This window comes from Zea mays, chromosome 10 (assembly GCF_902167145.1).
Source record: "Zea mays cultivar B73 chromosome 10, Zm-B73-REFERENCE-NAM-5.0, whole genome shotgun sequence".
In the NCBI taxonomy this organism is placed as follows: domain Eukaryota; kingdom Viridiplantae; phylum Streptophyta; class Magnoliopsida; order Poales; family Poaceae; genus Zea; species Zea mays.
Window position 1 is genome coordinate 64,167,872 of NC_050105.1, and position 13,859 is coordinate 64,181,730.

General features: G+C 42.5%; 1 protein-coding gene across 1 annotated transcript; it reads right to left on the reverse strand.

Moving 5' to 3' along the window:
• Positions 1-7,999: 7,999 nt before the first annotated feature.
• LOC100191214 (AUGMIN subunit 2) lies at positions 8,000-11,324 on the reverse strand. Its single transcript, NM_001136648.1, has 6 exons — positions 11,125-11,324; positions 10,384-10,494; positions 9,275-9,379; positions 9,046-9,114; positions 8,804-8,917; positions 8,000-8,551 (listed from the first exon to the last, which is right to left on the reverse strand). The coding sequence occupies exons 1-6, from the start codon at positions 11,221-11,223 to the stop codon at positions 8,255-8,257; spliced, it is 795 nt and encodes a 264-aa protein (NP_001130120.1). The 5' UTR covers positions 11,224-11,324; the 3' UTR covers positions 8,000-8,254.
• Between the last annotated feature and the right edge of the window lie 2,535 nt (positions 11,325-13,859).

The window sequence follows — 13,859 nt, forward strand, 5'->3', positions numbered from 1 at the left end:
GTATCTTGGTGGGCTGGTCGTGGCTTAGGGTGTGCCACGGCCCACCCAGACCCCCTTGGGTCGGCCCCTACCTCTCCAAAGGAGGGAGAAGTCTTTGAAGCCTCTGCTGGGGACCTAGCCTATCGCTCGAGCGATGAGATCAAAGTCTTTGACGCCTTCAGGGTCGCCCACTGGTAGATCGGGCCCTCAGGTGCATCCTTGGCCTGCGATCGAGCCTTCAGATGTTTGATGCTGCTAGCAGAATCTCTATCATCTACCACCCTGGGTGTAGACCCTAAAGACCCCACAATGGCCTTCTTAGTCTTCGGCGGGTGGGGTGGCTAAGGATTTGGTTGGACGTACAAGTAGTAATGAAAGTGGACGACTATATTTTCTACGATGTTTGGATGAGAGTCACGCGGAAGCGAGGTGAACATCAGAGTAATTTTTTGTGGTGGTGTGGTCCAAAAAATCGAGCGGACGATGTCGTCCAGCCTATCCTACTTTAACCTCAAACCAAACACATCCTAAGCATGGAGGCGGTGCGGACTGCCGCTAAGGCTACAAGGGTTGTCGCCGAAGCTTGGGGACTACGAATGAGGTGGCAAAGGAGGCTATATCTGTAACACCCCAGGTGTTACTTAGGGTTTTCACTCAAGCCTACACTATTAAACCCATCATAACATGTGGTTTAGTTTGAGCAAAAGACACCAAACTTGGGGGTCAAGATCCTAAGTAGGTGTAACCCATCTTAGAAGTCATGTTTTGGCCTTATCATGCACCTAAAGAGGAGAGAATGGCTCAAACCCTAATTCAACTCCCTTAGGCAAATGGAGCCCTAGAGGGGAGTATAAAAAGGCAATGTAAACCACATTATCATGACTTGGGATAATTATAAAAGTTGTAGTACACTTAATACACTACAAAAATTAGTAAGAGAGTGACCCCAAAAAGAATTCAGAAAAAACCCCAAAAAGGTCACCAAAGAGAAGGACATAAAAGAAAAACCAGATTTTTCTCACTTTCAAAACCAACCCTCTTTCAAAGTCAAACATGTTCACCTTTTTCCAAACCTCAAAACCGTGGGGCCCAAATAACAAAATGGCGCCTAAAGACCTCTAGAACACCATGGAAAAATTTGAACCCAACCCTAAGTCGTTTGACACGACTTGACACGGTTTTTGTCTCGGTCTGGACAGCTCGGACAGAGCCAACTTCCCACCCCCATATCTCTCAACCCCGACCATTGCTTGGAACTCACATGGAAAAGATAGGATATGGTGCAGAGAAGAGACCGTACATGGGATTTTTGCTGAGATCTGCACGCTACGGCGCCCAAACAGGCCGTTGAACACTGGCAGAAGTAAACCACCACGTGTTCGACGTGGGCAGACACTCGGGAACGCGCCCAGAGCACGCCCGCACGCGCGCCCTCAGCCGCCCCGTGCCCACGCCCGTGTCGTGCCCGCGAGTGGCTATAAAGCCCACCCCCATGCATGGCCACCTTCCCTATCGCCCCCTCCGCACCGCGCCTGCCTTTCCCGAGCTCGCCCGCAGCTCCGGCAACCTCCCCGCGACCCGCTAGAGCCGCCCGAGGGCGACCACCGTGACCAAACCAATCCTGCCCACCTCCGCTCGATCCGAGCCCTCGGATAGCTTCCCCGAGAGGCCGTGAAGCTTTCCCAAGCTTGAACCGAGGACCAGCCCCACCGGAGCAGTGAGATCGCGCTCGCCGGAGTTCGTGAACCCGCGGAGCACGTGGACCGGGTAATTCACTGAACCATTTCTCGATTCCTTGCGCGCATCGCCTCTACATCACCCCGTGGAGCTCCTCGTGCACTTTGATTGAACCCTACCGCCGTGGTTTGGCCGGAGCAGGAGCCGTCGACGACCTCTGCCGCCTGCGCTCGCGGCCAGAGCAGCTCCAGCCACCCCCGACGCCGACCCGCACACCGACGTGACCGCCGTGACCTCCCCGACGTCACTGACCACCCCACCGGAGCTCTACTGCCGCTGGTAAGCCTCGCCGCCGTGATCTTTGCCCCGGTTACTGTTCCAGTCAGCCAAGGATCACGGGTTAGTTTTGGGATAAGTCCAGGGGGTTTTGTGTAAGGTCAGTGACTCATGTGAATAGTAGACCGAGGGCTGATTTGTGAGAGAAAAGGGGGAAGAAAACCTAGGGACTTCAGCGCAAATCTGTTCTCTTTTCCCATTTCGAATTTAATTTTCTTTTAAATATTGCAGAGAACTTGATAAATACATAACTTGAAGAATGATCATAAAAAATTAGTCAAACCAATTTTGCTAGACTTTGTGAAATATAAACTATCAGGAAAAAATAGTAAACCCCATAGTTCCTGTAATGTTTTCTAGAGTTTTGATTTAAATAAGAAAACTGCCCAAAACTTAATAATAAAGGGAAAATAGAAATGTTGTTAGACCAGGGTTGAGAAAAATAGTGGAGACACTAACCTAGTAGTTACACTGTTTAAAATTAATAAACACCCCAGTATACAAGGTTAAGGAAGGTTTATTCACTAAAACTTGTTTATGCTCAAACTTAGGAAAATGAAGAAAATGGGTTGAAAATGGAAACCAGAGGGCAACCATATTTTTCCTAGCATGCCTAAGTTATGTAGTTCACAAGAAAAATCTGTTGAACCATAGTCCAGTGAAAAGAAATTGCACTCACAATTATTCATGAAAAACAGAGAAAACTTTGAAAAGTCATAAGAAAATAATCCTAAGGAGAAAACATCCCTACCTTAGGAATGACTGCTCTTGTGATAAGAAGAACCTAGGAAAAATACAAGTTCTGTTGTTTGATATTTTTCAAATAGCAAGTTAGTTATAAGTGTCTTTTTGGCATTAAACTTTAGAAAAGCATAACTAAATAACCACTAAGTAACCCTCTGTGATTTTTGGCACAGAAGCATGTTATTACCCATAGATACCAGCAAAAATAACTCTTAGTACAGAACCCACACCTAGATGAGGGTTGTAGTGCAAAGTGACCCCTCTGCCCCAACTTTTGTTATTTTTGTCCAGGACCTATTTTATTTATTTTTTACCCCAAATTTATAGGACAGACTACAATGACCAATATTAACCAACTGTAATTTTTACAGAATTTTTGGAAATTTTGAAATCATTGTTGTAGTTCACACCCACCTTAAGAGCATAAATAGAAAATGAAAAGGGGAATTAGTAGTGGAAATTAATGTTACCCTAACCAACCCAGCAAACCCCTTGAGTACCTACTAAAACATTAAGGGGGCAATCCAAGTCTTAATACACTACGTTTGCCTCTAAGCAAAACCTCAAACCTAGGTTGCTAAGCATAAACCACTAAGAGCTTATTTTAACAAGGAAACCCTAAGTTATCAACTAACTTAGTTTTTCTTCACTATGCATAATGGTTACTAAATTCTGCATATCATAGCATACATATCTCTTATTCATTGCATTCGATAGATTGCAACCTCGCTGGCGGAGAGTACATCCTCGTGCCGGATCAAGGAGTTGCTCAGGAGGTAGCCCAGGATCCAGCACCAGAACCTGCCATCGAGGATCTGCCTGCCCCAGCTTTGGAAGGCAAGCCCCGGTTTTATGCATAACCTATTATATATGCTATTTTACTGCACTTAATGTTTGTAGGCTTATATTGTGCACCTAAGTGTAGGAGTTGATTGAAACCCTAGTTGCATGAACTCAAGATTCCTTTTGAGATGGATACTAGTATGCTAGGTCGAGTAGCTGCTTTGCTAAACTTGGATCTCGGTAGAAGTCGAGTGCTTTTTCTAGCACTCGCGAGGTCAGGAATTGGTTGTATCCATTTATATATCGTACTGATGATGGTCTGTGGACAACGGTCCATGGGGATGCATTGTCTACGAGACGAAAAATGGAATAAGGATTAAGGTGTGGTACCGTGTGTCAAGCGTTGGACGTACTAAACATATGCCGAGAAATATGGTAAATTGGTAAGCCTAGTACCTGAGTGAACCTGCCCGCAGACTTTACCCCTACGCGACCTGAGACGTGGTCTCCCATTCCGGTTATGGTGGGTACAAGTGCGGTCACTGCACGACGGCAGTCGGGGTCAGTGAGGCATTGTACGCCAAGGCGGTGAGCCCTGATCTGTTGCTAGGGAATCGATGGGGACGGTTGATGTGTGTGGGGACGGAGTGCCTCACCACGTCGTGTGTTTAGGTTTACCTTGCAAGGTTGAAACTTGATTTGAATCGTCTGCTTCTCGCAGCTAATGAGATTGCTTGATCCATGCTGCTACATTGAGTAACAAGTGGAAATGTGATGATTTGGCAAAAGTGTTGATTGCTAAATGTTTGATACCATGTATGATTAGTTAGGTACACATTTAGTCTTAAGAGAGTCACACTAAAACTTGAAAAAGCTAAAACTTGATTTTTAGACTCAGCTAGTGCTTTTGGCAACCAAACCCTTTAGCCAAACAGCTGCATGTCTAGAGGTAGAGGAGTAGACTCCTCACACCGGGTAAGTCTAGCTGAGTATTAGTATACTTAGCCTTGCTTATGGCATAATTTTACAGGTTCTCTGGAGGACATGGTTGCTGGAGTGACTTGGCCGTCCATCTTGCCACCGGATTGGACAGTCGAGTGGGACCCTACCTCGGCTGAGGAGGAGCATGAGGAGTGATGGGATAGGCTTCCCCATCCCTCCATTTATTTATCGTTAGTTTTATTTCGCTGCATTCTAAACACTGATCACTACTTTTGCAAAAACTCTGATGATGTTGTAACAAATCTAATACTCCTTAATGTTGGTTTTATGCTTTATTGTATTTGCTCTGTGCCTCACCATCGAGTGAGTATGTGGTACTTGATCCTGTTAGTGGCCTCGTCGGACTAGATCCGAGGGACTGACGTGTTATTCCTATTTAAGTGTGGTCCAGCCTCTAAGGTGGGACTTAGGCACTTAAGTTGGAATAATTCGGACGGTTCCGCCACAATATCTCAACTTCACTAGCATTTCGAAGGTCCTTCAAGTCATCTTGTAATTTGCATCTTTGTATTGTACAAGTGAATTCAGGAGATGAGTGTAACCTTTGTGAACAAGTTTTATCACATCACATGAATGATGACGAACAAGTTGTTTGTTTTTACCTTCGAGCATGTTTTCCTTTTTTTCTTCTCTCTCCTTGCATCATTCGATCCCTTCGAAGGTGAAAAGTGTCCTTACTTTAATTATGTTGAATGATGACCTGATCCCTTCAAAGGTGAAAAAAGTGTCCTTCCTTTAATTATGTTGAATGATGACCTTCGAGCATGTTTTTCTATTTCCTCTCCTTGTATCATTTCATCCCTTCAAAGATTAAAGAAGATCATCATCGACATCAATATAGTCTTTTAGTCCCAAGCAAGTTAAGGTACGCTAGAGTTGAAACCCAACAAAAAAGTCACCAAAAAAGAGAAAGTGAGAGAAAGGGGAGGGCATAAAAGCTTTTGAGAGAACTAAAAGGGAAACAGCCTAATCACGGTTTAAACACGTGGATAGCTTCTTTCCAAGCACTTCTATCAAAACACAACTCTTTTGGAATTCCTTCAAGTCTCTTTTGATAGCCTCCTCCCATATCAAGTTTAGCCGCCCTCTACCTCTCTTCACATTAATGTCCCGTCTTTATGATGCATCTGTGCACCTGCTCTGAGGGTCTATGGTGGACATGCTCAAACCATCTCAACTGGTATTGAATAAACTTTTCTTCAATTGGCGCTACTCCTAGCCGATCGCGTATGTCATTGTTTCTCACTGTCCAATCTTGTGTGCCTACATATCCAACGCAACATACACATCTCAACGACACTTAGTTGTTGGATATGTCGTCTCTTAGTAGGCCAACACTCAGCCCCATATAACATAGCAGGCCTAATCGTCATCCTTAGAACTTGTCTTTCAGCCTATGTAGATCTCTCTCTTGTCACATAGGACTCTCGATGCTTGACGCCATTTCATTCACCCCGCTTTGATCCTATGGCTAACATCTTCATCAATATCACCATCTCTCTAGAGCATCGATCCCAAATAACGGAAGGATCTGACGCCGAAAGCTAGAGTTATGGCGTCACATTTCATATACTCGGTTTTGGTCCTGCTAATTCTAAAACCTTTTGACTCTAGGATCTGACGCCATAACTCTAGCTTTCTATATACTTCTTCTCGACTTTCATCTACTAGAATTCCATCGTCAGCGAAAAGCATACACCAAAGGATATCTCCTTATATATATCCCTTGTGACCTCATCTATCACTAAGGCAAATGGATAAGGGCTCAAAGCTGAACTTTGATGTAGTCCTATGTTAATCTAGAAAACATTTGTATCACCATCAGTTGTTCAGACGCTAGTCACAACCTTGTCATACATGTCCTTGATGAGCATAACATACTTTGTTGGGACTTTATACTGTCCAATGCCCACCACATGACATTCCTAGGTATTTTATCTTAGGTTTTTTCCAAGTCGATAAAAACCATGTGTAAGTCCTTCTGCTCCTTATACCGCTCCTTGACTTATCTGGTTAAGAAAATTGCTTCCATGGTTGGCCTTCCGGGCATGAATCCAAATTGGTTCATGGTGATATGCGTCATTCCTATCAGATAATGCTCAATAACTTTCTTCCATAGCTTCATAGTGTGGCTCATGAGCTTAATACCTCGATAGTTAGTACAACTTTGAATATCTCCCTTGTTCTTGAAGAATTGTACTAATGTACTCCTCCACTCATCGGGCATCTTGTTTCATCGAAAAATATGGTTGAACAACTTGGTTAGCCAAATTATAGCAATATCCCCAAGGCCTTTTCACACCTCTATTGGGATACCATCTAGACATATCGCATTGTCCCCTTTCATCCTCTTTAAAGCTTCTTTGACCTCTGACTCTTGGATCCTACGTACAAAGCATCTATTTAAATCATCAAAGGAGTCATTCAACTGGGTATCATAGTCTCATTCTCACCATTGAAAAGATTATCTAAATATCTCTGCCACCTCTGTTTGATGTCTTGTTCTTTCACCAAGAGTAGATTCATCCCATCCTTAATGCATTTAACTTGGTTGAGGTCCCTCGTCTTCCTTTCCCGAATCCTAGCCATCTTATAGACATCTTTCTCCCCTTCCTTTGCACTTAGTCTTTGGTAAAGATCATCATAGGCTCGACCATTTGTCTCACTCAGCTCACTTTACAATCTTCTTTGCCACCTTATACCTCTCTTTGTTGATCGCGCTTTTGTCATGAAACAAACTCTTGTAACATTCTTTCTTCTCTTTTATTGCCTTTTGAACGTCCTTGGTCCACCACCAAGTATCTTTAGGTTCACCTATGCTCCCTTTGGTCACTCCAAACACCTATGAAGCCACCTTCCTAATACAAGTTGCCATCTTCACCCACATGTTGTTTGCATCTTCTTTGGACCAAGCGCCCTCCACTATAACTCTTTCCTTAAAAACTTCGGATGTCTCATCTTTGAGTTTCCACCACTTTGCCCTCGCAAATTTGGCTTGTTTATCCGTATGGGTACGGATCCAAAAACGGAAGTCAACCACCACAAGTTTATGTTGGGGCACAACACTCTCTCCAGGTATCACCTTACAATCCAAATATGATTGTTTATCTTCTCTCCTTGTGAGAACAAAGTCGATTTGACTCAAATGATGGCCACTGCTAAAAGTCAACAAATGAGACTCTTTCTGAAAAAAGTGTGGCTAACACTAGATTGTAGGCTACAACAGAAGTCCAAAATATCCTCTCCTTGATTTCTACTACTATATCCAAAACCTTCATGAGCTAGCTTATAACCTACATTTGTTGAACCTACATGATCATTGAAATCTCCTCCTATAAAAAAGCTTCTCATTGATGAGATTAAAGGAGATCTTTGCTTTAATTGTGTTGCCCTGTTGTGATTTCTAACATAAATTTCGACAAATCCTCAACACCATAAAAATAATTAACAAAAAATATAATTAATGAAAAGTTATTTTAAAAATACTGTTTAGTACGGCTTATGTAAACAATAACAAAGTTAGAGCAAAAGTTGCCCTGCCAAAGGGGCCTAAAACATATCAAATTTTGCCACGACATTGATTTAAGGAACTTATAGACCATCTCTCACAAGTCGAACATGCCAAATGGGTGCAGGTGATCGGATTAAAAATACAGAGAATCAATGCCAACTACACAAGGTGGAATCCTATTTATGTAACATGGGAACCTAAATCCAATGGGTGACCTGCGACCTACGGGTCCCTCTTGATGGAGGGCCAAGACAACCTCCTCTGATTCATGGCGTCAATTCCACTGCTCTCCAGGTTGATGTCATCCATTTGCTTCCAGCTATCGAGTATCGAGCCGTCTCTCCACTGAGGTGGCGTCAAGAACTTTGAATCGTCGCTGGAGTCACTTGGGGTTATTGACAGAGAGGAATGGCCAACGCGTAGTTTCTGAAGAGTAGAAAAGGATTCCCTCATCGCAGACATTGCCTCGAAGAACCGGGTGCAGGAAGCAAGTGCAGCAGGAATCGGTCGCAGCATTTCCTTCATTAAGAGAAAGAGGAATTTAAACCTATAACTAATGACAGAGGACATATGTACAAGATTTTTGAGTTGTTGTAAGGCATGTTAGTCACAATGAATACATAACAAAATGCACTGTTATCCTGACATGGGTTCATGATAAATCATATACTATCTCTAAAAATGAGAAAAAAACATGAATATATTTGTACAAGTGGAAAGTGTATTCATAGGATGACTTTGTTATGACTCCGATTAAAAAAATTAACTTACCCCCCAGACAGCTGGTGATTCCCTAAAGTTTTGGCTCCACTGGAAATCGCCGACTGATGCTGTCAATGCCCCATAGTCACTTGCTGCTTTCAGAAGTAGCTCCGAGAATTGTTTCTGACAAGAGATCAGCACATTAAGCAGGCAAAAAGAAAGCAATGAAAATGCATTAGGGGTAGGCCAACATTATCATGTTGTTTGCTAATTGCTATAGAAATTGCAAGACAAGAACAAAAATAAATTACCTGGTATTCAGCTTCAACTGGTATGCAGTCAAGGGAATAAGGCTGTTGCAGCCGAGCAATAATACGATCCTGATAGACAATAGACACAATTTTAGACACGTAGATCAAGTGATCAACTGGCTAATGCATATGTAACTGCTCTTGACACATCTGACTAAAACAACATATAACCTTGAAACTCAAGAAAGGAAGCAAGAATAATACAATGCAGGTATGTGGCTTATATTACCTTGTTCTGAATTACATCTTTCAAAATTGCAGTCATTCTGGCCAAAGACTCGCACTTCTTTTCCATCTCACTCACATGAGTCAAATGAGCAATGTTTTTATCATCCTGTGGCAAACAAAACTTCATGAATATGACCTATGACAATACCATAGAATCAAAGGAAAATCTACGAAAATAAGATATAGAAAATGGATATGGCACTATCGGAAAACAGCATGCTGGAAAGTACTGGGTTCAAACATAGACACTATGACAACGCTTATTTTCCTTTTCCAATCCCACATTACTATATTAGTATGGCATCAACATGCTCATACATTATCGTTTTTTTCTTTTTTCACAAGGCCAACAGAGGGGCCTCCTGGTGCCAACGCCAGGGATCGACTCCAGGTCGCCAGTTTGAGGGCTGGCTCAAGGAGCCACTTGGACTCACCTGCCCTATTGTACATACTACTAGGCTAAAAAAGATTTAGCCGTAAGATCTTAAGGATATGCGGACATCTTTAATCATTCTTCAAGGACCAGAGTATCAGACATAGTTCCAATAAGTGTGATCATCTAACAAATTCATTGTTAGAAAAAATAAAAATTGGAATTAAAAGAAAAAAAATACATTCCCTTTGATATCACCACAAATATTCATGGTAAAGGTAGGGATGGTAATAGATCACGATCTAAATGTTTCTTCACAATAAGTTAGGGACCCTAATTAATTTTAGTTCAAAAATGTATAGGAATAGAGCTCGATCCTAATCCGATTCGATACTTAAATTTTATAGTGTAAAATTTAGATCCCATTACCACTCCTACGTAAAGTAATGCTCATACTAACAGTCAACATGTAGATATATCGTATGAATATACTGTATCCCCAAAATGCTGTAACTCATTAGGAAGTCTCTCATCCCTGCCTAGAATCTCATTTCATGAGCAACCAAGCCAGAAATGGCACACTTTACAAAAGGGACCATAATCTGACCACCTTCAATAGAGAATCTAAAGGGATTTCATTATGAAATGGAAATGTTGTACAGGAACTGAAAAGCTTTGGCATTGTGTGTAACTGGTGCAAACATATAAAGCTTAACAACTGGATATAAAAACATCACCTTTCTTCCCTGTAGCTCCACTTGCAAGTTGGCAATGTTCCTCTGCACGACAGTCAGTTCCCTCAAAACCTTCACCAAATCATCGCTTTTGTCGGAGCTAGTCTGATCTTCCTGCAATGAGAGAAACAGAGGGGATAGTGAGGGCTTCAGATGGCCATTTGTTCATTGGTACCACCTCAGTTTTTGTGTGCTTGTGTCCAGTGCATCCAGTTCAGATTCTGTATTGTTGGCATAGAAACCTAAATTTAAATTTTAGCAACTAATCTAAAGAAAATAAACAGCGAAACAGATATAGCACCACACAGCAATGCTGAGTTTTCATTGTATTCGCATTTTGTTCTAAGATCGCAAAGTTTCTTAAGATCAACAACTCTTCACAACGATTATCCTAAATATAGAGCCATCCCACAATTTCTCTCCAGGAAATGACGCAAGCTTATGCAGCCTCGATTAACCGAACCAGATGCTACACCACCCAAACACACGAAATTTGTGCGCTCATGCCACTATTTCGGCCGCAACCCTTGCCTCCAAACATACATTTTCACAATCATTTCGTATCTAACTCTCCAGATGCCACCGCTTCCACAAACTGAACCCTACAATTTGTTCCTCGCAACGTAACGCGATCGGACCAAAAAAGCTAGATCCGGCTGAAGCGCGGGGATTCGAACCAAACCAGGCGGGCGGCAGGATTAGGCTGCGAAACAGATCGGGAAGTTGCGGTAGTGTGTGACGGACCTGCGTGGTAGAGGCGGGGAATCCGAGGTCGGCGGCGATGGCGAGCGCCTCCGCCATGCCGCCCAGCCTCTTGGCCGGCTTCGGCTGCGCCGCCGCCATGGCGTCTCCGGCGCTCGTGTACAAGGGGAGCCGGTGGGGGCAGGCGGAGGAGAACGGGAGCGTTTAGCGAGTGAGTTTGGCCGCGCTTCGCTTTCGTTCGGACGGCCGAGTTGGCTTGCTTGCTTGCTCGGCGAGCTCTATCTAATTTGTTTTTTTGAACCCCCAGATGGCTGCTGCTTACATAATAAGCCGCTCATTGTTTTGTTTGCAATCCAAATTGCTTTGGTTGATCGAACTATTTTTACACCTTTGCATGTTATTTAGCACCTGTTGGATACAAGAGTTAATTGCTAACTAGCTAAAATCAGTCCTATGTATAGGGAGCATCTTCAGTTGTCTTTCTAAATTTCACTATCTATATTATTACGCACAAACCACTTTATATATATTTTCAATCTCCAATATTTTTTTATATCTTATATGCACTCTCGAGAGTATTCACGTTTCCTATATTTAGCTAGCGAGAAACTCGAAATAGAAGATGGCTATATTTAGATAATCATTTGAATAAATTGTTGAAGGGTATTTTTTTATAAAAATCTCTATTCATATCAATTAGGAAGAATATAGAGAATTGCTAGTGTTTATGTTTATAGTTCACTCAAAGAAGACATCAAATGATCCGTAGAAGACTCACAAATATTCAGCAAAAGTCCAAAACACAAGACCGAGAAAGCACAAGTAAAGGTCCATGAAGATCAAGAAAACTAGGTTGTTGGTAGGTGCACTGGACCGCTTGCGCAGAGGTGCAGTTTTCGTGCACCTGAGCCAGGTGGCGCACCGGACCTCGACTCAACGGTCGACGATGGCTAGTCAGAAACAACCATCCGACGTGATGGTCACCGGACCTATCCAATGGTGCACCTGACCTCTGCACAATTGCAGGGAATCTACGAGATGACCAACAACTAGCTGACGGAGAGGGTTTCCGGACCAGGCCCGGTGCAACGCATAGGAGATGTTGTCCTCCAACGGATATATTTGGGATTGGGCTCTATACCACAACCGACAAATTAAGAGTGTTGAGAGTTGAGCAAACTCGCTATTGAGTTGGTACACATATCCATTGCTCCATACACCCCAAGTGTTTAATAGAATCACTTAGTGATTGCGTAGGTGCTTTGCAAAGTGTTTAGGTTAGTTAGATCGCTATTGTGCTTGCTCTAGGTTAGTCGTAGTTGATTGAGTGAGGAATAGACACCTCCAAACCCCTCGACTCTTGCACGAGTTGTAGCAACTTGTACCGAGTGGTGTGAGGTCTTGTGAGACCACAACAACCGAGTTTGTGGTGTGGCTACCACCGTGTAGCAGAGGAGATGAGACCCATGATGTTTCGACCAAAAGCTCGATAGTGATGACAACAGGGAGCGTCCAAGAGGAGCTGAAAGCGAAGCACCACTTGCGCGTGGAGAAAGTTCGCGACTCTCTATGTGCTTGACCCTCGCATGGGCTTGCCTTTGTGTAGGGGCACCAGCGAGAATTAGTTAGAACCTTGCACGGTTTTAGATACCTCGATAAAAGTATCAACACACCATTGGGAGTTTGCTTCCTCTACCTTCTCTTTAAGATTTCACATTTAGTGTTTTACTTAAGTTGCAATCCTTACTATTCTTAGTTTAGAATATATGCTAGTTGGTAGGATTGGAACTTTGGTTGCTAAACTTCTTTTGTGGTTGAGATAGAAACACTTAGACAAAACCTTAGTTGCATATTCGTGTTTTACTATTTGCATGAGGTTTTGTTTTGGAGGATTATTATTGGCCTAGTTTAGAGCGAGAAAAATAGAAGCCCTAATTCACCCCCTCTTAGATGTCCATAGTTCCCTACAATTACACTTACACATGAATTTGATGTGTTATGGTGGAACTTGAACTCTAGTGCTTTGTGAAATTGCATTAGTCAACTTCGGTTCAGTTAGAAGCTCCTAAGTAAAACAAAACTAGTTAGTTGCTCGTACATTGCAACAATTTATATACTTATTGTTGGGGACTTGTTCTCAAATGCTATGAGTTAAGAACAAGGAAACACAAAATGTTAAAGATTAATACTCTTCGTCCTTCGAAGCATTATTTCCATTAGGATATAATGATCTTCAGACGAAGGTCATGAAGGAAATACCTTCATCTTCACAATATATGTTAATGAAAGAAGAAGCATATGAAATATGAAAGATAGGACAAATAATCATATAACATTATCCATATAACTTTATTATATCATCATGAATAAACAAGAACAATGTTGAATTACATTTGTACCTTCGGCTTGACAGAAGGTAAAAAGTCCAAGCGTGACGCACGAACGAATACAAGTCAGCGTGAACAGTACGGGGGTACTGTTCATCTATTTATAGGCACAGGACGCAGCCTGTGAGAAATTACATTCATGCCCTTTATATTTATTATTAACTTATAGACAATTCTATGAGGACTAGATAGCCTTTTCCCCTTTAAGTCGGTTCCTTTTTCGCCATTTAGCCGAAGCTCCCCTTCACGTAGCTTCGGAGCAACTCCAACCTTCATCACGATCATGCTTTTTACATCGTAGATGCTTTTAGCCCAAATTCGAAGGTACCTATTCACACGTTACACTTGGAAGATATTGTTAAATCACGTTTTTGAGTACCTTCGGAGGAC

Coding starts and splice junctions, on each gene's coding strand:
- LOC100191214 (NM_001136648.1), bottom strand. CDS start 11,223: ATGGCGGCGGCGCAGCCGAAGCCGGCCAAGAGGCTGGGCGGCATGGCG. Junction 8,918..9,045: donor CAGTTGAAGCTGAATACCAG/GTAATTTATTTT, acceptor ATCTCTTGTCAG/AAACAATTCTCGGAGCTACT. Junction 8,552..8,803: donor AATCACCAGCTGTCTGGGGG/GTAAGTTAATTT, acceptor CTCTTAATGAAG/GAAATGCTGCGACCGATTCC.